General features: G+C 45.0%; 1 protein-coding gene across 2 annotated transcripts; it reads right to left on the reverse strand.

Moving 5' to 3' along the window:
* Window positions 1–1066: 1066 nt before the first annotated feature.
* CRELD1 (cysteine rich with EGF like domains 1) lies at window positions 1067–27818 on the reverse strand. 2 transcript variants are annotated; one of them, XM_061618880.1, is made up of 12 exons: window positions 27547–27818; window positions 27192–27392; window positions 21821–21974; window positions 21317–21399; window positions 17340–17450; window positions 13190–13281; window positions 12432–12608; window positions 10418–10513; window positions 10078–10161; window positions 9512–9607; window positions 7759–7905; window positions 1067–5614 (listed from the first exon to the last, which is right to left on the reverse strand). In XM_061618880.1, exons 3-12 carry the CDS (start codon window positions 21953–21955, stop codon window positions 5394–5396), a joined length of 1242 nt encoding a protein of 413 aa, XP_061474864.1. In that variant the 5' UTR covers window positions 21956–21974; window positions 27192–27392; window positions 27547–27818; the 3' UTR covers window positions 1067–5393. The 2 variants fall into 2 exon arrangements, with proteins under 2 accessions (XP_061474864.1, XP_061474865.1); XM_061618881.1 differs by having other exon boundaries at window positions 27508–27818.

Consider the following 27818-nt stretch of genomic DNA (forward strand, 5'->3'; position numbering starts at 1 on the left):
AACTCAAATTATGGAACTGCTTCTACCAGAGAAGTGCAGCTCCATCCAGGACATGCCATCTCCTCGCCTCTGGGACTAAAGAACTCAGGACACATTATCCCTCTGTCTTTTTTTCAGGATTCAGCTTCAGTTTATTGGCCCACATCCAGCCCATCACCTCCTCTGATGTACATTTAAAACACACGATGTCCCTGAATCATGGGAACTCTAGTTTGTAAGGGTGCTGAGAATTTTTGGCTCAGTGGCAGCAGCTCTCCAGGGTTTCAGGCAGGAGTCTCTCCCTGCCCTACCTGGAGCTGTTGAGGATTGAATCTAGGACCTTCTGCATACACGGCAGATGCTCTGCCACTGACCTACAGCCCTTCCCCATTTCTGGCAGAAGTCTTGCGCAGCACCTGTTGCAAGAGATCCTTTTAGCTACAAATGCCGCAGACGGAACCCAGGATCTTCTGCATGCAAGGTATGTGGTCTACCATCTCCCCTAATCTCCCCCCACCAGTATGGTAGCTAAATACCCTCAGAAGTCATCCTATAGCCTTTCTGGCATGGGCCTTGCAACTGTCTTGTAACTGTAGGCCTTCATACTAGTGGAAATGAAACATCAGCCTTCATATTATTATTATTGTTCTTTTTAATGCAAGTTCCTAACCCTCAAGAAGATAGATTTGATTATAGACTTTTAAAACTGACTGAGGCTGCAGTCCCATACACACTTACCTGTAAGTCCCACTGAACTCCTTGGGGCTTACTTATGAGTAGACATGTATAGAATTGCACTGTGAGAGGCCTAAGGGCAGAATGGTCATCTGAGACCCCCCCTTTCCTTTTCATTAGCTGGAGTGGGCTGTTAGTGTTGAAGTAGCTTCTGCCATGTGTGAAGCCTGGGGCAATTATCTTCCTGAAAAAGATTCCGGTAACACTTTTCAGGGGGAGGGGGGGGCAGTTTATTGAGTGGGATTTCTGTGCCCAACATAGTCCTTCCTATAAGTATCAGATACAGAATAAAGTATGCAAAAGAAAGCAATATATTGCAAATTTGTGTGATTTAAAGACCACAGAATTCAGCTTGTCAAGGCAGTATTTTTATTTCTTATTTTTAAGATCAGAGTATATACAGTCCTGCATGAAAGGCAATATACACAGCAAAGGCAAAAATGAGGAGTGTGTTCTAACAGGCAGACTCCATTCCAAGCTGCAGTGGCAGAGTTTATTACCTGCACCGCTGCAGTTTAGCTTCCCTGCAAGAATTGATTTGCAATTCACAGGGCAGATTATCAAGCATAGAGTTATACCATCTGCCAGCTTGCCTTCCCTTGGAAGAGGCTGCTGTCATGTGAAAGAATTATGCCATCACTTTTTCAGAAAACCAAGCTATTGTCATTTGTAGATAAAAGCATTTTCAATGTGACAAAGTCATTTCCATTTCTAAAGGTTTTGATTTTGCGATCAACATGAATTTTCCTACTCTTTCACTGAATGTTTGTGGATGAAGTAGAATTCTAATGACTCATATTGGTAACTGTATAAATGGAAGCAGTGATAATTTCTGATTAACAGAGTACAGTGGCATGATTCACATTAAAGTGGCATATGAGAGATTATCATATATATGAATATGATAACCTCTCATTTATTTACTAGCCACAAGATTGTTGGATGAAGTACTCTCTTGCGTGTAAAGGCATTTAACTCAGGACCTTCTATTTCAGAGCCCCAGCAGCTTGCCAAAAAAAAGGAAAGAAATTCAGTGTAGAAACTAAATCTGAGGCTGGGGGGAGGGGAATTCAGATTGCAAGCACTCTGCTATCAGCACTTTGCTGACAGATGCAATGAACTCTGGGAATGGGTTCTGTAACCAGGGGAACCAAATAATACTGAGAGCAGTAGGCCTTCCTTCAGAGCTATCCGGAAAAAGGGGGGGGCATTTGAAACAAGATCACAGAGCAACTACAAACTGACCCCGAAGACTTCACATTGGCTGTAAGCACACCAGTCGCCAGAGCAAAGCATTTCCATTAGCCACACCTGGAGGGGAACGGGTTGACCTGCTCATCAGTTGCGGAATCTGTCTCAAGGCAATTTTTAAAAATGCACTCAAGCTGCTCCCACCAGGTTTTACAGTAAAAAGGGGAGAGGTTTGACTAGCATTGTGTGCCCCTATTTTCAGGAGAGGTGGAGACGCACTGGAATTGGCAGAACAGTGTGTTTCTACCATAAGTTCAGCTGCAGTTAGGGAAGTGCAGCATCTCTGAAGAGCCCAACAGCTGCAAATTAACCAGTGAGGGAAGAGAGGCAGCAGCTACCAAGACTGATTTGGGTGGCTTGGCCCTGTTGGAAGATGCGGACTAAATCTCCAACTGCGTTGAGAGCACGGCTGCGTATACTCCATACATTTGAAGCACGTTATTTTCCCCCAAAAGAATCCAGCAAACTGTAGTTCGTTAAGGGTGCTAGGAATTGTAGCGCTGTAAGGAGTAAACTACAGTTCCCAGAATTCTTTGTTGGAAATCAAATGCTTTAAATGTATAGTGTGTACACAGCCCCAGTGGAATAACTATGCAAAAATGGGGGAAGGGAAGGGAGAAGGTAAAGTTAGCCACCCCATATATTTAAAGCACGACTTCCCGAAAAGAATCCTAGGAACTGTAGTTTGTTACGGGTGCTGGGAATTATATCTCTGTGAAGGGTAAATCACAGTTCCCAGGATTCTTGGAGGAGGGATGAGCTTTACATGTATGGTGTGCACACAGCCCACTTGCTTCAAATCAGTTTAAGTACTTTCTACCCTTGCCAGTGCATTTCATGCCACCTAGGAGGAAAGAGAGAAGATTTATTGCTGTAAACTGCCCAGAGAGCTTCGGCTATGGGGTGGTATATAAATGTAATAAATAGTAAATAAATAAATAAGATCCTTGTTCTTTAATGTGAAGCGTTGTTGTTATATGCCTCCAAGTCAACTATGACTTATGGCGACCCTATGAATCAGCGACCTCCAAGAGCATCTGTCATGAACCACCCTGTTCAGATCTTGTAAGTTCAGGTCTGTGGCTTCCTTTACGGAATCAATCCATCTCTTGTTTGGCCTTCCTCTTTTTTTTACTCCCTTCTGTTTTTCCCAGCATTAATGTGAAGCAGGGGGCTTCATTTTGCCCACTGTTTCCCAAATGCTTACTTTGATTATTTTTTTTAAATGTGCAAGCTAGCCATCCAAAAATGGATTTCAGGACAGCAAAAAAAGAAAATTAAAATTATAAAAATGTTGGGGAAGCCAAATTGTAGAATGTCTGCTTCACATGCAGTAGATCCCTGATTCAATCCCCGGCATCTCCAGGTAGGGCTGGGAGAGACTCCTGCCTGAAAACCCTGGAGAGCCACTCCCAGTCAGCACAGATGATAGTAAACTAGATGGACCAATGGTCTGACTCCAGTATAAGGCAGCTTCCTAGGTTCCTACTGTAACACAAACCAACAATAAAATAAAATTTAGAGGACTAAAACCATCCAGTCAGCTAAAAATATTGTAATATAAGATATCTGGGCAAATAAAAAAAAGTTTTAACCTGGTGCCAAAAAGAATGCAGCGTTGGCAACAGACATACCTCCCTTGGGAGGGCATTCAACAGTCAAGGCACCACCAAGAGGCAGCCTGTTTTTCTGCTGCACGTACATGAGGTACTTCTCCAAAACATGGAACGTGGAGAAGAGCCCCCTCTGACCATCTTAGGCAATGCTGAGATCTCCAAAGCTCCGTGGGAGGAATAAAGCGTCCCTTATTTATCACCTGGTTCACCCCTGCTGGAAATCCCAGCAATCAATCTCTGCTGTGGGAGAAGATCTACACGGCAATGAGGGAAGTGAAGGAAGAGCATATTCCAAGAGCCACATGTGTGTGGAGATACGTGTGTTTGCTGTGTGTGTAAAGTAACTGGCAAAAGTTTGCAATGCTTCATTTTTAGAACGTGCCTTAAATCTAAGAGTGGATGAGATAGTGGGCCTTGTCCTCAGCTGTGAACCCAATTCAAGCAGCCTCCCCCACGCACCTCAGTGGGACAGATGCAATTAGCACACGAGAGAAGTAGCCAGAACCATGTGAGATGTGGACAGAGAGACCTTTAATTTTCCTGAGATATGGATGGACAAGCAATGCTGTAAGTGCACAGATGCAAAGGGGCAAGGATGGGCATGCATGCCACTCAGGTTTTCCTTTGCATCTTGAGCTGCCACTGGCAGCATCAGAGCTGTTCTGCACATTACATAGAATGAGGCAGCAGAGATAGAATTCTGGACTTGTACCACTTCAGACTGCAGGGGTGAGTGCGGGTAGGTGGGATATTATCTTTGAATACACTTACCCCCCCCCATCACCATAAAAAGGTCTCTGTGTGTAGTAAGCTAGCATATCAGGAAGATTATGCCCTAAACAAGAGATTTTGGAGGCAGAATGCTTCTGAATATTAATTGCTGGAAACCGCAGGAGGAGTAAGTGCTCGTGTTCAGATCTTGCTAGCGGGCTTCCCATAGGCATCTGGTTGGCCACGTGAGAACAGGATGCTGGACTAGATGAGTCATTGGCCTTATCCAGCAGGCTCTCCTTATATTCTTAGAGATAGGGAACCTGTAGTCCTCTAAATGTTGTGGGACTCCCACCAGCTCTAGCCAGCAAAATGGGAGTTACACTCCAGCAGTAATGGGAGAGCCACAGGTTCCCTATCAGTGCCCTAAACCATCCTCACCGATGGTACTAGTTTATTGAATGCAGGAAGATCTTTAGGTGGGGGAAGCATTCAATATGGTACAGTCCAGAATGGCCTTGCCTCAGTTTTTGCCTTTTCTTTCAGCATAATGTACAGAGTGGCTCCCAGCCAAGGAGACAGCCCCTCAAAAAGCCAGCAGGAAGCAATTCCAAGTCCACCCCATCCCATGTTTCCTTCTGCAGTGATCTAACCTTTTCCTGGTCCATCCTAATTGACCAACGTGGGGGAGACAGAAGCTTATGGGTTGGTAAAGAACATATTTGAGATCACCCCATGAGCGCAGAAGGCTGGGCCAATCAGAGGGTAATGGGGACCTGATCTACAGGCCCACTGATGGTGACCCAGGCAGGACCTCATACATCCTTAAGGGGTATCCCCTCCATCTGAAATCCTGTCAAGAGCCCTCCTATCAGCCAAACTAGGGCTGCAGAGCAGTGCCATGTCTCTTGTCCCATTTCTACCTTCACAGCATGCTAGGTTGAGGCTTCCATCAGCCCAGATTAGGATACAGACTGGCCTTTCCACCTCTTTGCTTTGGATATTAGACCTGCTGGGGTAGGGGGTGGGGTCAAGGAGTTCCTGTCCACCAGCTGGCTCACTGAGGCAGGAAGCAGAAGGGAACGTTCACTTTGCCATGCACTATCTGCCTTTGATAAAGCCATCAAGCACACGATCGCTGCGCTCTGACAGCCAATAGCCAGCCATAGCAGCCACAGCGCCAATGAAAATGGCAGTGAAGACCATGTCTCCTTTGGCAGCTAATGTGGCCAGCGCACAGATTATGGCCCCGAAGAACATCTGCTGCAGCACAACCACCTCATCATCTGTGATGTCATCAAAAAATCCTTTCTCAGGAGCATCTATGGGAGAAGAAATAAGCCGTAAGGAAGAGCAGAGATGGTCAACCAAGAGCCTCTGACCCCTGGGGCAATTTTCTCATTTAAGGCCCCCAATGGCTATACTAAGTTTAAATAAAGGTATTTTTTTACCTAGAAGGCTGTGTACACATGATACATTTAAAGCACATTTTCCTCCCTCAAAGAATCCTGGAAATTATAGCTTTTGGGGAGGGAGGGATGTCTGTGATGTCCTTATATGTTAAAACCTGTAAATATGGTAAGTGCAGGTTTATTAAGGGATATATGGTAAGTGAATTGAATGAGAGGGGGGAGAGCATGGGTTGGAAGGCTGGAGAATGCTGTATGATGATTGGCTGAGTGTTTGAATGGCTGAAGGTATAAATGGGAGGATGACAGTTGAGAGGGGGTCCGTTGGTGAGAGTTGTTGGAGAGTCGTTAGTGGAAAGTTATTTGGATGGGTTGGTTGGCAGAGTTCTGAGGGAGGGTTGGATTATATTTGGCTGCTATTTAGACAGTATATATATGACCAGAAACATAAAGAGTGACACTATATGAAACCATACGCTTGTTAAACATTCCTAAAGTAATCTTGTTATTTCCTGGTGTTATCAAATAAATACTTTTATTGGTTTACTGATCCTTGGCTGGGAACACACAGACCAGAAGGGAGGGCAGGGTAATTACCAAGGCTGAAGGGAAACTGTATCATATGGAGGGAGATACTGTAACAACGTCAAGTATCCAGAGCAACCCAGGATTGTATGCTTTATAGACAAAGATACAAGGGGGTTGTGGACAGCAAGGGCACCCAGACACAAAGTAAGCTATAGAGAGACTGAGGCAAAGTCTCTAGCAGTATTGTTTACAGGGAGTGACTGGTGGTGCTGCCTAGCAGTGGGATCTTGTGAGAGCTGTGCTAGAGCGGAGTGAGAAAAAATAAAAACGACGATCCTGACTGGTGGTGTCCTGAGGTGGTGCCTAGTGAAAGGCGGTAGCCACAAGCAGGTGGGAACCTGACAGGGGGAGCCAAAAGGTGGGAATGTCACAATGTCCTTTAAATATATGGTGTGTATACAGCCTCTTTCAGACGAAAAATATTTAAGTAGTAAGAAACAGAAAGATTCCATGCATCCCTCATTCTGGTTTTAAATTTCACACATGCACAGGTAAAAGCAACAAAAAGTCATAAAGGACCTTAACAGATTTATCACGGCATTAGTGTTCGTGGGCCACAGTCCATATGACTTATGCCATAATAAATGCATTACAGAGCAATCCAACTCAGGGGAAGCAGGCGTAAGTTGTGCTGGAGGAAGAGAAGCCAGCATAAAGTTCTGCCACATCCAATTGCCATTCAGGAGCCTCTGGGTTGGATAAACACCGGCTCAGCTGGGAGCTGCGTGCAGGGACCAGAAAGTAAACACCTGCTCTCCCAAATATCCCTACGGAGGAGTTAAGCCCTCTCCATTGACTTCTACTGCAATTATTTCTTAGACCAACCTTTTTCCTGGCATAATTTTGCTTGGATTGGGACCTCTAGGAGCCCTCCAAACATAAGTTGGAAGTGGCCTAAGTCCCCTCACCTCACCTCCTCCCCTGACACGCCCCAACATGCCCCTTTCTCAGGCCTCACGCCGGCTTACACTGGCTCCACTTGCACTGGTCTCGACTGTGCTCAGCTGGAGATCTGCCACATCCAACTCCCCGCAGCCTGGCATAAATGCAACTTGGGTTGCTCCCTTAGTCTTTAAGATGCCATGCTACCCTTTGTTGTATTTGCTACCACAGACTATTTATTACAATCTGCTTTCTGTACATTCAAAACAGCGTACAATTTGAAATATTGGAACAAACTAATGCTACCAAAATATCCTCAGGCCAACTTCAGGAGCTGATGGCATGAGCTCCCTGGCCATAAATGGGAAGTCTTGACTGCTAGGTGGTGGTAACTTTTTGTGAAGCCCGACCATTCCTGCAAGGCTCAGTCTGTGAGGCAAAAATACTCTTCTGGGCAAACAACCATCTGAAGATACATTAGCACACACTGGCACACACATACATCCACGGGACACTATTACAACCACCTCCCCAAATTCCCCGGCTAGAGGACATGTGCTGTCAAAAGTGATGCTGCTGAGGCCTACCTGGGGGCTTGTCTTCCACACAGATTCCCTCTTTGCGTACATATCCCTCTACACAGATGCATCGATAGCTGCCATCTGTATTCTCACAGGCCTCATTGACACCCGTGCACACGGCTTCCTCCATTTCACCAGCACATTCATCCACGTCTGGGAGAAAGAGGCAAGCAAGTCACACCAGGGAGTTGGGAGCCAGCTCTCCACAGAGCCCAGCATAAACCTTTCTAGGCCCAATTCCCGCCATCACAATCTTTTACAAAGGAAGCGTTACTGTCTCCCGACCTCACCCATAGAATACAGCAGTGGTTCCTGAGTTTTCTGTGATAAGGGGATTCTCACTTTGGCAAGGCACCTGCGCCTCACCACAATTTAAAAGAAAGAGAACTTTCCCTGTGTCTCTTCTCAGAATAGACTGTTTTTGTCCCCAATGGCTCAAAAGCCACAATAATTATTTATTATTATTTATTACATTTCTATCCCACTCTTCCTCCCAGAAGGCACCCAGGCCGGCAAACAAAGAACAAAACACTGAAAACATCTTAGAACATCTCAAAAACAAAACATCTTTAAAACGTCTTAAAAATAAAACATCTTAAAAACACCTTTTAAAAAAATCTTTTAAAAAATCTTAAAAAGCAATTCCAAAACAAGGAGATTGGGATAAAGGCTTGTTGAAAAAGGAAGGTCTTGAATAGGTGCCAAAGATATAGCAGAGATGGCTCCTGTCTAATATTTAAGGGGAGGGAATTTCATAGAGTAGGTGCTACTACACTAAAGGTATGTATGTTGCGTGGAGCAGACCTCCAGAGAGTATTTGCAGGAGGCCCTCACTTGCAGAGCACAGTGATCAACTGGGTAAGACGATCTTTCAGGCATCCTGGTCCGAAGCTATATAGCTATAAAAATGACCGATCCTTTTGTATGGACAGCCATCGCTACCATCAGCCTCTTTATCACTTGCTGTATTTGGCTCCTTCTGACCTTTTCCATAGTCATAGTATGTTTGAAACTAGTGCAGTCCATTTTGGTGAATGGGGCACTGCCCCACCAGCCACAGTCTGCCCTCAGACATCCCCTACCTGCCCACCATCTTACTTAGAACCAGTTGGGGGGTGGCCCCTTCCTTCTCCTTAATTTTGCTCTTGTAAGTGGGACGAGATGGGGACAAAACTGGAGTGAATTGGCTCTGCCTGTCATTGGCTCTGGCTCCAATGTCTTGTGATCTCCCGGCCTTCCACCTCACCAGTTCCAATGGACACTGCCCAGCATACAGCAGAACTGTTGTACCCCATATGGTTGAACCAACCCCCTCAGACTCTCAATGGCCATCTCTGCAACGGTGTCCCACTGTTGATTCCCAAGTTAAAATGGGACCGAGGAAGGAGGAGAATAAGGAATGACCTGTAGCAACTCAGAAGCTCCAGTGCTTCAGCCAGTGGCAACTGGTGGCTCCATGTCAGTGGGTCTGTAGAATCTGCTCCAAGTTTTAGTCTGAGCTTTCAAGGAAAGTTGTTAACATTTCAGACTAAAACCCGGAGCGGATTCCACTGCCCCACTGACATGGAGCCACCAGCTGCAACTGGTTACAGTAAAAAGGAAAACAAGTCGTCAGTGTTACCTGAACACGTGGGTTGGCAGGAACAGTACTGCTCATTTAAAGGCCTGCTCCTGCTACAGGCCACACAGCTTTCTCTGCTAGATTAATTATACAGGGCAGGGTTAGCTAGCAGAAAACTGCTTGGCTCACTGGACTTACCGAGGCACTTGACACCATCACGCCGATAACCTTTGTTGCATTTCTTGCAGCGGGAAGGTCCAGCGCCCATGCAGCCAATGCAGGCCTTGGCACAATCTGAACAGAAAGGAAAAGGCAGGATTGAGAGGCTGGCACAGAAAACTGACCTCTTGTGGACAAGGAATGCTGTGGTTTGGAGGTGGGCAAGAGGGAATAAGAGAGATGGAATCTCCTGGGATATATAAAGTCCTCCAAATGCGATTTGTCCTCAAGATGTGGCCCTTGCTATTACTGCTTATTTCTTCCTCCTCTGCCCCAATGAAGGAGTGAGTGGTTCCACATAATGTATTCTGGGTTTTGTCCCGGAGGAGGAAAAAACAGGCTACAGAGCTGCTGTGCTTTGCTGCTGTGTTTTGCTGCGTGGAGTCACTTGTCCAGGAGCAGAGTCACCAGACCACACCATGTGGTATTACTTCCCCCATGTCATAGATAAATAAATAAATAAATAATAGATACACGCCCGCTCCTTGACTGCACAATACACACTGCCCACTTGCACTGCCCACTTTCTGGCTCAGAGCTCTTACCTCGGCACTCGTAGGAACCTTCTGTGTTGACACAAAACTGGTTGGCACGGCAGTGGGCCATGTCTGTGCCACATTCATCTATGTCTGTGTGAGACGGAGAGAGATGTCAAGCTGGGGATCACAGAGAGCAGTTCCCTTCTCTCCCCACATAGGAATTAACTTCCTTTGCCCTGTGATACATAATGCAACTGCTTTGTTCCGAGCTTTTCCCAAAAAGAGTTATCTGCCCTCCCCACAAGTTACCTATATCCAAAATACACAGCACTTGCAAAGGGTTCATCCTTTTGCAAAGGTTGCTAAGCAACCATGGATTCCTTCAGGCCTAGTCCCACAAGCTCACCAATGCATCTTCGGTCATGCAGCATCCAGCCCCTCTTGCAGCGTAGACAGCTTGAATCTTCAGGGCCTGAACAGCGTCCACAGGCCCGGTAGCACTCTGGATGGGAAGAGAGCCTAGTGTGTAGAGGGAACAGCAAAAGCCTCCCATCCTTCCAAGCCCAGGCTAGAGTAGTAGCTTGTGAAGGACTGGTATGAACTACTAAGGGAACTGTGGTGAGTAAGGAAGGAAGACATTGCTCCCCTACACAGAGTCCTACACTTCAGTTCAATACCCACAGGCCAAAGGTCATACAGGAAGGAAACGGGGCTAAGCAGGAAATGCAGGTACCACTCATATTGCAAGAACCAACCTGATATTGTGCCAAGGAATGTAAAAAAGGCTATGATGCTTCCACTTCAGGAGAAGGACTGCAGCTCAGTGGTACAGCATCTGCTTTGGGTGCAGAAGGTCCCAAGTTCAGACCCTGGCATCTCCAGGAAGATCAGGGAATGTCCCCTGTCTGAAACCCCAGACAGCTGCTTCCAGTTAGTATGTAGACAATACTGAGCTACATGGACCCATGGTCTGACCTGGTATAAAGGCAGCTTCCTGTGTTCCTAATGAATTCATTCCAGCTTGACAATGTACTTGTACCAACTGTGGCAACAGTACATATAGACAGTGTCAATGTTCAGCCAATTAAGAACAGGTTTAAAAGCATTGCTCAAGGATGCCAAGTTACACAATGATTGCAAAGGTTCACTGAAGCACCAGTTTTACATGGGCAGAGACCTCAGCTCAGGGGCAGACCACCTGTTTTGCATGTAAGAGGGCCAAGGTTCAACCCCAGGCATCTCCACCTACAGGATCAAACAGCAGGTGATGGGGAAAGATCCCTCTCTGCCTAAAGCTCTGGAGAGTCACTGCCAGTCAGATGAGACAGTACTGAGCTAGATCAGGGGTAGCCAACATGGTGCCCTCCAGATGTTATTGAATGACATCTATCATTCCTGACCATTGGCTATGCCGGCTGGGGCTACCCCTAAGCCAGACAGACAAAATAGTCTGACCTGGAATGAGGCTGATTCCTGTCTTCCTAAATATTATGTTAGTAATAAATGTTAACAACTACATTAAACAATAAATACAATAATCATTACATAGAGTAATATCTATATACATAAAAATGTAAGAAATTGTCATCTTGCAGTCACATTGCACTTTGTTTCACCACAGGCAGGTGGTGCTGCAAACTACAGCATGGCTCCTGCCACTCAACCAATTATGTTGAAGACATGGTCCAGCAAGTAAAGTAGCACAGGAAAGAGAAAGGCAGCCGGAAGTGGCAGCCAGCCTCGGGATTGGTGGCTGCAGCAGCACCGGCAGCAACAGATTACCTGGCTGGCTGTCCACTGCTTCTTGCCACCTTCCTCCTTCCCATGCTGCTCCTCTTACCAGACTCTCTTCATCCTACATGGCCAGGCAGTGGTGATGGCAAGATGGATAGGTGGCCATGTGAGTGACTAACTGAGGAGCGTGAGTGGGCATGAGCTGGGCCTGTGTCAGGAGACGGAGGCGGTGGCTGTGGGTCAACCCCTGGGGGCTGGGGGTTTGGTGAGGGGAGTATCTGGAATTGCCATGGGGCTGGTGTGCAAAGCGTTCAGGGGAAACAGCCCTTAGTATTACTACACTATCTTTTTAGACCATGTGTGCATGTATAAGGATGCTTGTCAAATGTGTACACCAGCTTTTTCAGTATAAGAGCTGTGGCTGTATACATATTTGACTGGTAGACAGATAGATAGGCTGGCTTTTATATTTTATATAGCAGAATATTATAGAGATTTTCTGAACCCCACTCCCCCACAGACAGAGCCAAACTCAAGAGCCCAGAGGTGTCACGGGCATTCAAGAGAAAGAGGGTAGGGGAATGTCAGGAAGGGAAGTCACTAACCAGTACTAGACAGCAGGGGGCAGCAAGCTTCCATCTCCAGACCCTGCCCCCAGTCCAGCCCAGCATGGGCTCTCTACATACCCGCACATACCAGGTGGCTGTCGTTGCGAGATGCTTCGTAGTAGCCATCTCCACATTCAGAACAGAAGGGGCCACCATAACCCGTCTGGCACATGCACAGACCAGTGCCCCCACGTGTGCCGTCACCGTCACACTGCCCATACCCACTGCAAGGCTTCTGGGCACCTCCTGGGCAGGCTGTGAAGAGACATGAGTAAATGCTGGGCTTAACTTGTGATGCTCAAAGCTCCCCATTTGCCATGTCACTAAAACCTACAACCTTTCCTCCTCACCATTCTTTATGCCGTTCCTTTGCAGTGGCAACACCTCTGTATCCCATCTCACTCTATTCAAAGGTCCCAGCTGCCCTCATACCCCGCCGCTTCAATTTCACCAACTTCCCATATCCCAAGAGGTGGACAATGTAATTAACAATGGCTGGATTCCATCAGCCAGTCACCCTTTCTGGGGCAGCTGATAACCTTGCATTCACTGAGCTTTTACTAAAAGCAAACCACCTCCAGATCTCCCCCATTCACCAACCTTTCATAATCAAGAACCTCTGGACATGTCCTCTTTGGCTACAGAGGGCTTATTTGGAAAGTAATCACTCCCAGCGAACCAGGCATAGAAGCATCCCACACAGCAAACTAGTGCCTTTGACTGATCCCCATCAGTGAACCGTGGGACCCAGCCCATGTGTTCAGGGTCTCAGGTACATGTCACTGTTTGAGCACCCATCACTGCAACGACCCAGGAAGTCGCATTTCACAACTCACTGTGGCAGTCAGGGCCGTAGGTGCCAGGAGAGCAGCATAGTTTCAGTGCATCCATACAGAGCCATTGGAAAAAATCAGGGTGCTGTTGCTGCCTGGGGAAAGAGAGCTTCTGTTACTGCTACCTCTTGTTCAATGCTGCATCTTATTACAAACATAGGCCCTACACAACTCCTCCACTGTACCTGAGAATGGAACGGCCAAGTTTAGGTAAAAAAGGTCCCCCTGAAGAGATGTTCCATAGCAGGGATGGGGGAACCTATGGCTTTCCAGATGATGCTGGACTGCAACTCCCATCAGCCCCACCACACATAGCCAACAGTCAGGGATGATGGGAGCTCCAACATCGAGAGGGCCACAGGTTCTCCATCCCTATCCTATAGCTATATACATCTTGGGCAAATATTAAATTGACATGCCTCCTTTCCCTGCCAAAGGTCCTGGAGCACCTGGGCCTTGCACTCCTTATTTACCTGTCCTATCTAATCCTATGACTCATTTGTTGGGAGTAACAAGTGACCTGAATCAGAGAAGGGCAACAGACAGAAAGGCAATCTATTCCTCCCTCTGCTGATTCCTCCTCTAAAGTGTTTGTTGCTTTTGCAGGCTTTGCTCCTCTCCTCCCTTCTCTTCCTGTCTTTGTTCTTAGTTACTGATGGCTCCGTGAGTGCAAGCAGCATGGCTGCTTCAGCATGTATAACTTTACCTGTTTGTAGTAATAAGCCTTAAGTTTCTTTTTTCTTTCAACTACTAGTCTTAACAGATCAGTTAACTTCTGCACTCCTCTACCAAAAACTCTTAACATCATTAACCCTCCTTCAGCTTCCCATAGCATGGATTTCTCCACCTGCTCTGTGTTCCGGTCAGAGAGTTCTGGCCTTTTGCTGAGACAGTAGCAGCAACCACCGGTAGGTACCACAGCAGTGGCAGAGCACATGTGTTGCATGCAGAACACCCCCAATTCAATCCCTGGCATCTCCAGTTAAAAGGCTCAAGGAGCAGGTGATAGAATTGCCCCAAGATCCTAGAGATCCATCACCAGAGTAGGCAATACTGGTCTAGATGGTAAAACAATCTGACCTGGTATGAGGCAGCTCCCTATATTCTTTAAAGCCAGGGAGGAGATCTTCCCAGGAGGATCCCTCCACCTGTGCAGCCTCTGAGATGGGCTCCTGTCTTGGATGAAACTTTTTCAGCCTTAAATCCAGTCAGAAGGGTCTTTTTTGACTGAGGATAATTTCTTCCGGATAAGGAAGAAACGTGAGATTTCCCACATAGCTTTGTTGTGATTGTTGGAGACTGGAATTCGTCAGAATTGTCTGTGAAAGAAGGTCTCCCAGCAGCTCGGACAGAGCGAGGATTTTTAGCTAGCTCAGCTGAAAAAGTGATCCGTTTTTTTTTTCTTTAAAGAAACACAGACTAACAGGCAAGCATTCTCCTGTCTATGCTTATCACTTTCTTATCTATACAGTTAAAGAGATTTGGCAAAGGAACAGCAATTAAGAAAACCTGGGTAAGCCAAAACTTTCCTTCTCTTTTACTCACGGAACTAAGGGGGAAGAATATAAAAATAGCCTATCTTTTTTTTATTGCAAAAAGCTGACATGGAAAATAGCATTATAAAGATTACAACGGATGGGGGGTTTCTGATTTGAAGAGAAAAGAGAAATCTTTTTGATTTATAAGACTTTTGTGTAATATATGTCTGGGACTATTTTTTCTGATCTACTTTTTTTTTTGACGAATCTGCTCATTCTCTCTGCTACTAGTTATTTGGACGCTGTGAACTAAAGCTGTTTTTGCACTTCTGGGCATATAAGAGATAAAGGCTGTCTAGAGTGTGACGCCAGTTGGTTTGAAAGATTAACTCCTTTGTAACTGGATAAAGAAATAAACTGCTCTTTGCTTGGGACATTGAAAATTGAAGGAGTTTTGTTCCTTTGGCTTTAAGAATGACAATTAAGAAGATCATGGATGTACAAGAAGGGACTTTATTTTTAGACATGTTTCAGAAAATAATGAATGGGATTAAGTCAATAAAACAAGAACTGAGAAATGATTGTCAAGCGTGGAGAATTGAACTTGACGAAATGAGACAGGAGCTGAAAGAAATTCAGGATTCTATGAGAACGGAGAATAAAGATAGATCTGGAAAACCAAAAAAGGATGAAAGAGAAATTAAAGCCAAGGTTCAAACTATGGAGATTGGATTAAATATGGACATGGAAAAAGATTTGGATTTCCTGGCTGTGATGGATCCTGGAGACAAATATTACGGTTTGAAACTCAGCGCTGTCCCTGAAGGAATTGAAGAGATTGGAGATAAAGATATTATCGGTTCAAAAAAATTCCTGGACTGGAAGGACTTGATGGAACTTGAAATGGAGAAAGTTAACAGAATAAATCCCTGTTTTGTGTCAATGGAAAAATCTTCAAGAGATGTGCTAGTGTATCACGTAAAAAAGAGGAACAGAGATGCGGCTTTGCAACAATACTTCAGTGATACATTCGGAATTGATGGCAAGAAAATATCTGTGATAAAGGAAATTCCTATCAGACTCTTATTATATGACTATGACAGCAAGATTATTAGGTGCGTAAAGACGGAAGATGGAAGATGGAACCAATATGGATAATGGAAGAAGAGCGATTTGAAATTACTGGACTTAGTAGACTTGATGAGTTGGATTAATTGACATGTTTATCTAGAAAAAAAATTGATGGACATATATCTCAAGGATTGGAAACTTCTGTTTGACTTTTTGTGGAAGAATAAAATGATATGATGCTAATGAGATTTGAAACCAACTAAGATAACCGCTGGAGGAAGGTGATTTTATAATCTATTTAGAGACAGGCTTGTTATATATTATAGATTTGTAGCTGAACTACGACAAATCGGAAGTCAATATTTTTTTCTTTTTTTTATTGTATTAGTTATTGATTTGTGTTTTTTTCTTTTTGTATTGTTTTGGTTTTGAAAATTTGAATAAAAATTAATTGAAAAAAAAAAGCCAGGGAGGAGATGTGATTAGAGTGTAGAACTAGGACCTGGGATACCTGGGTTCAAAACCCCACTCAGCCATGAAGCTCACTGGGTGACCCTGGGCCAGTCAGAGTCTCTCAGCCTAACCTTCCTCACAGGGTTGTTATGAGGATAATAAAGAGAGGAGAGAGAGTCATGTATGCCACCTTGAGCGCCTTGGAGGAAAAGTGGGATATAAGTGCAATGAGAAATAAAAATAAATAAAATAACTTCCCTGGCCCCAGCCAATTCCACTAGAATCTTTACTCACTCCCTTCCACCACTGCCAAGTGTCTTTGACTGTGACTTAACCTTTCTTTGCCTCCCTGTAACCTTAGGTTGACATCCTTTCCCTGCCACATCCCACCTCCTGTTAGGGCCACAGATCAATGGTTAGAGCACATGTTTTGCTCATACAAGGCTCCCAGGCTCAGTCCCTACTGTCTCCAGTTTAGAAAGAATCTTAGATAGCAGGAGTGGGGGACACCTCTGCCATTCATAATAAATTGCACTAGGCTAGACAGACTGACTCAAGAAAAAGCAGATCCTTGTATATTCTGTATTCCCCTGGGCAATATTTCTCCATAATACACCAAACCTTGGGCCAATCTGAGCTGTGGCCATCTTTGGCAGCAGTAGGGTGGGAAATGTCAATGGAGAATTACATGATGCAATTGTTGCTCTACTGCTTCAATCTGCAAGTGTGTCTGTGTAGGAGGGGATTGCTTATTTGAACACTCCCCCATGTAAACAGTTCCTTGCAGGTACAAAATTATCAAGCAAGGAAGAAAAATGTGATATCCTAACCACCCACAACTGCAATCTAGAAAGCTTCACCATGTGATTCTTGCGATCGTGCATTTCAGTGCCAATTTTCTGAGCACCAATTGAAGTAGGAAGTGGACTCCACATCAGTGACATCAGAAAAGCTCAAAATCCAGGGGTGATTCCCCCCATTTTCCTCCTCACACTGCTACATGTGGTACGTTGGAAAGGCCAAAGCCCTGATTTTCAATTGCATCCTGCTCCATAACATCCCTGGCCACTAGTTCATTGCACAAGAAGGGTGTCCAGGGGTGTGTAAAGAAGCATTCAATGATGGGCTCAGTCTAGCTCTTTCCCACTCACTCATGGAACCACCAACGCTCCACATGTTCTTCACTCTGTTCCAGCAGCTGGTGGCACGCAAAGTCAGACGTGGAGCACACCGCCTCCAACACTTCCAGCAGGCGTGTCTCACTGGAAGGAGAGAAAGAGTCTGGGTGAGCATTGGGGCAGTTGGGCAAACCAAAGCAGCCCCTCCACCAGACTCAGAAAGTCTGCCCTCTTGACCAATACCCGCTTCTCTCCCCCTTCTTGCCTTGTCTTCTGTCCAATCAACCCTTCATAAACATTCTCCCCACTTTTCTCAGCAGAGCCTGACTGGCTTTACATCTTTCTCAAAACTCTACCAAGATAACTTGCATTTTCTGTGCTCAAGCAGCCAGTCCCTAATGCCTTCCTTTCACCTCAGAGTAAAGTTAGGAGCTGGCAATATGGCAGGCAGGCCACCCTAGGGAGCCCTGTGGGTGACAGCTGTGCTAGCATGGAACAAACAGGTATGATGTTTACCAGGGTGGATGAAAGTTCCTTATATAATTAATCCTTACAACAACAACCCAGTGAGATAGGTCACTACTACTCCTCTTTATGGAAAAAAGAAAAGAACCCAAAAGCAAAAAAACAGCATCATATTTTTATTAGGAACAGCTTAAAACAAACAACAACGGCAACAACCAATCAGAGAGAAGCAAGGAAACTTTTGACTTCACAAAACGCTTTCAACAAGCTGGATTAATAACAAAAAAGAAATGGAAAGAGAAATGGGGAGAAAAGAGATGTTGTTGGGCATAACAGACAGTCCAGCACTGCAGTTTGCAACCGTTCAAGATCTGGCTTGTACATGCAGGAGGAAGTGAGAATGACATGGCAGAATGGACTGTGCCACATCAGACTGCAGACGGGAGAATCCAGATTTGGGTGTGCCGCCATATATACACCTTCCTGCAAACAGCAGCAAGAGCAGCAGAGAGAAAGGTTCTATCCTAGCCTTGTGCCAGCTGTGCTCATTTCCTCAGTTTTCAATACGAGTGCTTAAAAATGCGATTCCCCTCCACCCGCAGTGGTACAGTCTGTTCTACCACCTCTGCATTCCGTCACTTCATTCTGCTTTATGTATAGACTTGGGCCACGATGGAATAGAGGTGTTGTGCAGACTTACAATGCAACCCTATGCATGTTTACTCAAAAGTTGAATGGGCCTTACTCCCCCAAGTAAATGTGCATCAGATTGCAGTCTCATTAGGTTAGGCTTCAGAGACCATATTTCTTTCTCCCCCCACACACATACTTTCTCTTTTCTTTTGTACTCCATATATAGCCTGATGAAGGGTTTTGATGAACTCAAAAGCTTGCTCACTTTTAGTTGGTTAAAAAAAAAGGATATGATGGTCCTGTTTTTGGGGGGGACCCAGACCACTATGACTGCCTGCAATCTTTGCACCTTTAATGGAAAGGATTTTTAATAAGGTCACTATCTTTATCTTTCACCCATAATCTCATCATCAGTTACCATAAATCTTTACTTGGTTGACAAATGACCCTTTCCACAAAAGTCCAGGCTTAAGTATTCAAACTGAGTAAGGATATATAAACTTCCTAAACTGAAGTATTTAAAAATTTCAAGTTTCCTTATCTGTGGTGGGTGGGCAAGCTATAGAGAAAGTGGATAGAGAGCAAGTTTTTCTTCCTCTCTCTCACAATACTAGAACCTGAGGTCATTGTATGAAAATCAGTGATGGGAGATTCAGGACATAAAAAAATAAGTACTTCATACAAAAGGTAGTAGCAACAACATGGGTTCATGACCTTTCTAGCTCAAGTCTTAGTTCACAAGATATGGTGATGGCCATCAACTGAGATGGCTTTAAAAGGAGAGTGGACAAAATTCATAGAGGATAAGGCTACCCATGGCTGCCAGGAGCCATGATACACAGCTTCCAGCATCAAAGGCAGCATGCCTCTGAATACCAGTTGCTAGAGGAGCATCATCAGGAGGGGACTATTGCCCTCTCGCTCTGCTTGTGAGCTTCCCAGAGGCATCTGATTGGTCACTGTGGGGGAAAAGGATGCTGGGCCAGATGGGCTAATCCAACAGGACTCTTCTAATGTTCTCATTTGTGGCACCCAGACCACAGAACAGCAGGCCAGGAAAGGTTATTCTGCTTCCTTCACTGCCCATCTTCTGGCAGGCACTGAAGACAATGGGTGGTATTCAATGCTAGTTCTACTCAGGGCAGACCCATTGAAATTAATAGACATGGCTAACTTAGGTTTATTAATTTCACTAGGTCTACTCTGAGTAGGACATAGTTGAGTACAACTCAGTTTTATTCCAGTGTGATATATATCACCATATATAGAGAGAATATAGAAAATGGTAATTTTTTCTGTGCTTTACTTCTTTTGTAGTTCCTTGAGTTATTTGGATTGTGAGGCATTGCTCTGAGTCCAGAGCTTTGGCTTTTCAGACACACGATACAGACATCTTCACACATACCCCCCAAAGGAACTGGAAAAGCAGAAGAGCAAAGATAGGTGCTTTATTTGTTCTCTGCTGCGATACAGATTTTTATGGGTATTTTATCTTTATGTTCCATATGTTTTAGCTTGTGAAATATTGCTAATTATGGTTTTAATGTTACATGCATTCCCACTCTGGGTGGGTTATAAAGGGTGGGTTATAAATACACCAAAAGAATAAATAGGACTACCCAAGATGGTGTGACAGTCATCGAGAGCAGAAGGAGCTGCTGATAGCCATGCCCTACCCGCCCATCAATGAAAACCTCATCTACAGCTAAAACCTTTGTGTTTTCTAAACTTAGAACATACTGCCAACAAATCCGTATTGATATCTGATGCAAGAAGAAGACTGACATAAGATGCAAGGAGAAGACTGACATAATAGATGATACATCATAGCACATCCTCAGCCAGTTCACAACGAAAATGAAAAGACATGAATGCCAGCAGATCAAATGCTAATACAGCTGGTATTCTACCTGTCCACACCTTCAACTGCTGTGTGTGTGGTGTGTGTGGTAAAGTGCAACATGAACTTTCTTGGCATTCACTTGTTCATTCATCATCTTTATTAATAACAAAAAGGAAATGTTTGTTTAATGTGCCAAAACCACTTCAGGTACTAGGAGAGGATCTTGATGACAACACAGGGGGTTAACCAATCAGCATATTGCACAGTCAGCCTCAAATGTTTACTTGCAATTTTTTTTCCAGCTCAGCCTTGGCGATATGTTTGAATGGAACTTAGTGAGGGTGCATTCAAACTGGCCCCACTGCCCTATGCATGTGACACCTGTCTTCTCCCTGATGGGCTCCTGCCAGGAGGAAGGGCGGGATATAAATCAAATAATAAATAATAAATTAACTAGGAATCCCTGGTTCAAATCTCAACCAGGATCTCATTAGGTGGCCATCGCTGTACTTTCTATCTGTAATATGGGGATAATGATACTGACCTACTTTACAGGGTTGTTGTAAGGATTGCTAGGGTTGGGGTTCCCAAACTGAGCTTAATTCAGGTGGCCCATGACATGCCCACATTCAATATTCATACTGATTTATTAATTTTGTTTTATTGCTTCCTTTATTTCTTATATCGTATTTTATTGTATTATAATTTGAATTCTACGAAAACAAATTTAGGAACCACTATACTAGGGCAATGTAAGTAAAGTGTTGTATAAATGCATATTAGTATTCAGTTTTTGTATTCAGTTTTTGTATTCATAATCTAGAGGGCTGGAAACTTGCTTTTAACAATCAAGAGTATCAGCTTCATCTGGAGTTTTTAGTACTCCACTTAAGGTACTGAAATTTGCATTAGAGGTCATAGTTTACATGTAATGGAATAATCATGGCCATGCTGATTTTTCTGAGCTGTTTTCCGATCAGGATATTAATGAGGGTTTTCCATCCCCCCAACAAGGTGTGCCGTAGCAGCATCTCACCAATGGCCTGGCCCAGCCCAGACCTCAGGTCACCTGTTTGCATATTTTGCAAGCTTCTCTTCTTCCCAGGCTGTGTTCCCGCCCCCGAAGTTCTCTCGCTGTGTCCGCTCCAGACCCTGGGAAGGCAGGAGAAGGCTCACAGCAATCCCAAAGCTAATTTTTTTCTCCCTCTCCCCCACAAAACCATTTACCCCACAATCTACATGCAAGCCACAATTCCTTGACCTTTGGAACACATGTTCAGCAAAACCCAGAGGAGACTGGTGGCTCTGATGTCAGTGGGGCAGTGAAACTGCTCAAAGCGGGTTCACTGCCCCACTGACATCGCAGCCTCTAGTCTCCACTGGCAAAGCCCCTGCTTCATCCCCACCCTGGCATATCTCTCAGCAGGTCTTGCTCCAACCCCAGCCCTCCTTTGAGACAGGAGCTCAGGGTGGACTGGGTAGTGGCTTCCTATGCAAAGTGCTTGCATGTCCCAACTTTTGGGCAATCGTGATTATACCCCAGCCCAAACTGAAACTCTTTCAAGCCTCCCACCTTATTGAAGTTGCTGGCGAGGTCCCGGCAGGTCTGGCAGGGCTCTTGCTGGGAAGCAGTCAGGCTTGGGACCCAAAGGAACGGCAAGATAAATGAGAGCAGGGCAAGTGGGATTTTCTTCCAGGGCAAAGCCATCTTCACACCAGGGACCAGACTGGAAGAAAGGAGGAAGAGCCATGAAGTGGGTGGTAGTCCTGTTGGAGAAGCTGATAAGTGCTGATGATTCCAGGACAGTGATCATCTGGCAAATCAGGTTACAGATTTCTCCTGCCTACCTCGCCCCCCCCCTTTGAATCGTGGCCTAAAAGTGTAGATCTCACTAACAATACCAGGCAATGTGGATGTCAAATTTTGCCACTGTAACATAAGATGATATGTCTGGAAATATTTAAAATAAACAAAAATACAAAATAATCCAAGTTGACTTTCTGGAAAAGCAGCAAATTAGTTAACGTAAGAAAATGTTTTTTTTTTTTTAAAAAGAGAACATTTCAACAATGGTGCAACTTACGTAAGGCTACAAGCACATCATACATTTAAAGCACAATTAAAGCATGTTCTCTCTCACACACACACGTGGGAATGGTAGTTTCTTAAAGGTGCTGGGAATTGTAGCTCTGTGGGGGGGTAAACTACAGTTTCCAGGATTCTTTCGGGGAAGCCATGTGCCTTAAAGGTATGGTGTGTATCCAATTAGATGGGTTGTAGGCTCTCCCTTGCTAGGAGTCTTCACCCAGAAGCTGGGCAGCTGTCTTTTGGGGATGCTCTAGTTCTTGATTTCTTGTACTGAGTAGGGGTTTGGACAAAATGACCCAGAAGGTCCTCTCTTAACTCTTTGATTTTATGTGTTCAAGCCTATCCTGAAACTGTGCCATGACTCAGAAACCTTGCCCGATGACCGACAACGCATTGCAGGTGCCTGGTTATGGCTTCTCTGTAGCAGCCAATGCAACCCACGAGCCATATAACACAGCCCACAATAAACCTTCTTGTTTTGTTACCTGTTGGAAAGGACTTCATAAATGGGACAGGGTAGATGACAAACAGGCCTGTCAAGCACTAGGCAGGTCACCATACATGGTTGGTTGGGCTGCATTCAACTTCCTGCGTCACAAGTTGTACAGGCGCATTGTGTAGCGAGGATAAGGTGCCTGCTCACTGGGATTCTTCTCCCAGCCAGATGGTTCAGATAAAAACAGCCCCAGCTAACACTGGTTATTGGAAATTCAGATTCCAGGGTCTGATGCCAGCTTCTGAAAGAGTTTCCAGGGTTCAAGTGTCCTGGCTCAACCCCTAGGAATCAGGCTCAGGATCACTGACATGCTTTTCTTCATTATTTTGAATGCAAAACTTAACTCAAGAGCAGTACTTAGATGAAGTTACACATTACTCAGGTCTCTACATGGCACGGCTATTCAAGCAAAGACATTGTTGCAACAAGTTGACATGCCTCCCGAGACCTCTTATGCAATCTCGGGGTGGGCATGCTACTTGCCCAGATGGGGACTGGGCTAGCAAACCAGCACTCCTACGAATGAGTTGAACAGTGGACCCAGTCTGTTCCCACCTGCGCAGATAGCGATGCATCCTTGGCTATGGCGATGGAGACATCTCTGCCAGTTCTTCCCCAGGCTCCACCTCTGCCCACATCTCTGACCCTGAGGGCATGAGCGGGTCCAAAGGCAGGGTGATGGGAGGGTCTCCCTTAGAGTCACTCCTGTCTACCACAGACTATGCCTTGGGGGCAGGACTGTCACTGGGCAAACTGCTGAAGTCTTCCTCAGTTGCACCCACTCCCCGTTACAGACCACTGGGCCGCTCCCCTGAATACCAGTGTTCTTCCTCCTCCTTTTCCATTCTGCCAAGAGTTCTCCACTGGGCTCATGACATCAAGAGGGGGAAGCTCTGGCTAAAATTAAAGGACTGAAACAGATTCTTGTAGCTGTCAAAAGTGTTTTCACCACCATATAAAGCTAGGAGGATATGATTATCCCACTGGGTGGAGCTCAACCTGTAGCATAGGCAGGGACGGAAGGATCTGTGCCTTTCGGCTCTCTCAGTTTCTCATTTTTCCAGTCTTAAATTCAGTTCACATTTCTGCAACAATTCTCAATTTTTAAAAAAATCCTCACAAAATTCTACAGCATTTTAGTATGAATTTCTCCTACTAACCACATTTTTGTATGCAATTTTGACTGAATGTACACATTTTTGCAAGTAATTTATCCTAATATAATGCATTTTTGTATGTGGTTTATACAAATATAATCATTTTTCTACACATTTCCCCCTAACATATGCATTTTTGTAAACACTGCTAGGAGACCTGCATCACAAAATTCAGATAAGTATGAATTTCACTTCACTATGTCAACTATGGCTATGTTTCGGTCCTCAAATTGTTTTGGAAAGTACAAATTTGATCATTTCGGATTGAAATGTGAACTGAATCTAATTTCTCTTCCATCCCTATTCGCAGGCAGATCCAGGGATGGGCAAAGTTCAGGCTTGTGGAATATACTTTTACTAGAACCATGATGTCCACCAGATGGGTCCAGGTACAAAACAGTTGCTTGGGGGAGCAGCTAGGTGCAAAATGATAACCACATAAATAATCTTCCAACTCCCCCTCCCCCCAAGCCATAAACAGCATATATAAATACAAACCTCCATCTGAGTCACTACAGATCAGAGATTCTTACAGCCTAATTTGGGGACAGGTTTTTGGGTGGATAATTGGGTGGATCATGTCATTATATTGTTTAGTCCAGAGGTGAGGAATTGGATTCAGCTGGCAGGCCGAATCCTTAGCACCACCACCACTGCAGGCCAGCTTTGCCAGGTGGGCAACTTCAAAAGAGCCTGCACTCTGTGCCAATAGGCTTCATGATTTCCTTAATGATCAGTCAGAGAAAGAGGTGCGCTCTGGTGCTGTGAAAATGATTTATTTATTTGCTCAACGTGTTTTTGAGATAACTTCTTCTTCAAGAGCTAAAAACAAAAATAAACTTAACAGCCTAAAAAAATTAATAATGAATGACAAAATGAATAGTCAGTAGGAGTTTCTAATTGCGCAGTTGTAAAAAATGATAATTTTCTGACTATTCATTTTGTCAAAGGTCAGAGCATAATTAAAGTCACGTTACTGTGGGTGAATGCATTTTTAACTATTGAATATTAAAACAATAGGATGTTAAGTTTTAATATTAGATGTGGTCTCAAAATTTTGTAATAATATTTTTGTAGTAATGATGATGGTGTTGTCTGACAGATATTTTTGTTTATGTTTATTTTTGTTTTTAGCTCCTGGAGGAGGTTATTTCCTAAACGTTTTGAGCAAATAAATAAATCATCTTCACAGCACGAGGGCTTGCCTCTTTATAATAGAATAGCAGAGTTGGAAGGGGAGTATAAGCCCATTGCGTCCAACCTCTTCCTCAATGCAGGAATCCAACTTAAAGCATACCTGTCAGGTGGCTGTCCAGCTGCCTCTTGAATGCCCCCAGTGTTGGACAGCCCACCACCTCCCTAGGTAATTGGTTCCATTGTCGTACTTTCTAACAGTTACAAAGTTTTTCCTAATGGTCAGCCAAAATCAGGCTTTCTGAAACTTTTTCTGACTATCATTTGGTGCTTTCCCCCTTTTTGTTCCTGCCGAGTTCCTTAATTATGCTATATTTCTTCATCCTTTCCCATGTTATGGAGTAAAGGAATGGGGATTCTGCAGGGTATTTGTATGCTACGCGGTTTGGCATCAGGGACCTAAAAGAGTGTGTCCACAGGATCACCTTTTAAGTAGATTTGGGTCTTCCAACTCTTCTTCTATTTCTTCTACTGTTTTCAGAAATCCCACTTCCAATGCCACATTATGGAAAAAGAAGAGACTCATCAATCAGGAGGAGGGGCAAGAACTTTATTGTCTCTTTCAGACACAAGACAGAAGAGCAACAGGAAACTCCTGACTCCATCCAGATACAGCTAGGTCCAATGTAATGGAATGGGGATTGCTAAACAAGCTACTGAAATCATCCAGCAATCTACCAAGAGATTCTGATGTCTGGCCCTAATATAGCACATAATGCTGTAGAAAAGCAGTTAATGGCAGGGAAACCTAATAAAAAGTAGAAACTGTCCCTTGGGAAGAGTATACCCGTGAGGGCGAGCCCTCTCACCAGCTGCCACCTGGTTAGGACTTCTAATGGCCTCCAGATGTTGTTAGACTCTAACTCCCATCCTCCCTGACCACTGGCCACTCAGGCTGGAGTTGATGGAAGGCTGGAGTCCAAAACATCTGAAGGGTGCCAGGTTGCAGAAGGCTGTTTAGTGTGTTTGTACAAAATAATGTTTCATCTGCTTTCAATAGCCTTAACCTGGGCCTTGTGCCTGTACCCTTTACTCTTAGAGCTCTCAAGGACACAGGACAGAGAAAGTCTGTTATTCTAACAGGTAAAGAGGGCATTCTTAGGAGAACCACTGGTTGCTCTTCATATATTAAAGATTTTTTTTTTAAATGGGCAATATGCCACTGTGAACAATTCCTCCCCAAGCATAATTTTAATCCTAGGCATCTAGGCGTTCAGGAAGTTTGGTGCATTAGATCCTCATCCCATTTTTAGAAGCTGAGCATTCCTGTGTTTGAAGCAGCAGAGGAGGTAGTGGGTGGGATCAGGGGGTTGATTACCTCTTGCTACCTTTAGCATCATCCCCAGTCCTCTCAGGAAAGACGTAAGTACTTCAGTATTTAAGTTTCTAGCCCTCAGACAGATAACTATATCTTTACTAGCATGCAAATAAAAAAGCCAATTTACATCAAGTTTTAAAACACACACACAGAGAGAGAAGACCAAAAGCCTACACGTGCACACATTTACAAGACTTCTGAAAGATGAAAGGCTTGGCTTCTGAAAGGCTTGGCCCTGAGCCTCCTTGCTGTCGTGTAAATCACGGACGTGGTGCCGTCCAGATGATATGGATTACCATTCCCATCAGCCCCAGCCATCATGGTCAGGGATTATGGGAGTTGCAGTCCACAACATCTAGAAGGCTCCACATTAGCTACCACTGCTGTAGAGATATGGGAAAAACCAAAAGGGCCCCGCCCACTTTTGATAAAGATACCAACCCCAGTCTTGAGACCTATAATTTCAGACAACCAGATCTTGCTGCCTGCGCTAATCCTTACACTACACACCCTTCGTTTGAAATTAATTAATCCAGAATAACCACAAGCTGTTTCTCAGAAGCCTAGTTAACGAATTTGAAGTAAGCAATCCTGATTTATGCGCAGCATAAGAAAGAGACCCGATCCTTCTGTAGTTGAGAGCACCCGGCCGCAAACAGGACAACACAGTCGAATTTGAGGCACACTCACCAGGGAAAAAATCACACTGAACTCGGCAGGGTTGACTTGCAAATAAACACGCGCAGGACCGGGCCGCATCTATGGAGCGGGCGTGGATTCCGGCAGGGCAAAGCTCCCTGGTTATTGAGGCATGCCCGGATCAACACTCAGAGAAGGCCGGGCCGGACGCACCTTTTCCTGGGCCTCTCACCGCTTCTGCGCACAATAACCCTGTGACAAAGAGGAGAGATTCCAGACGCGGACGGGGGAAAGCTGGCTAGCTGGCTGCCTTCGGGACGGAATGCCCACCACCCCATCCCCCTAATACAAGCCCAGGAAAAGGTACCTGCTTGCTCCGCTCCCCCAAGGGGCGCTCGACACCTACCTTCCCTCACCCCGCGGGCCGGTAGGGGCAGGGCCGCCAAGAACAGCGCCCAGTTTTGCGCACGGGGTTATTGCAGCGGCAGAGGAGGGGGAGCTGCACCTCCTTCTGCCCAAAGGACCTTGATCAGCTGGCCAGGCCCGCCTCTCCGCCAATGACATCGGACCATGTGCAATGACATCATCCCCATCTCCCCTCGAGTTGCCAATCCGCAGGCTCCGTCCGGTTCACCCGCTGAGCAACACCTGTCGGGGCGCTTAAAGGGGCAGCCTGGC

This window comes from Rhineura floridana, chromosome 3, assembly GCF_030035675.1.
Source record: "Rhineura floridana isolate rRhiFlo1 chromosome 3, rRhiFlo1.hap2, whole genome shotgun sequence".
In the NCBI taxonomy this organism is placed as follows: Eukaryota; Metazoa; Chordata; class Lepidosauria; order Squamata; family Rhineuridae; genus Rhineura; species Rhineura floridana.

Coding starts and splice junctions, on each gene's coding strand:
- CRELD1 (XM_061618880.1), bottom strand. CDS start 21,955: ATGGCTTTGCCCTGGAAGAAAATCCCACTTGCCCTGCTCTCATTTATC. Junction 17,451..21,316: donor CTTGCAAAATATGCAAACAG/GTGACCTGAGGT, acceptor CTCTCCTTCCAG/TGAGACACGCCTGCTGGAAG. Junction 7,906..9,511: donor TGATGGTGTCAAGTGCCTCG/GTAAGTCCAGTG, acceptor TCTTTCTCCCAG/ACGTGGATGAATGTGCTGGT.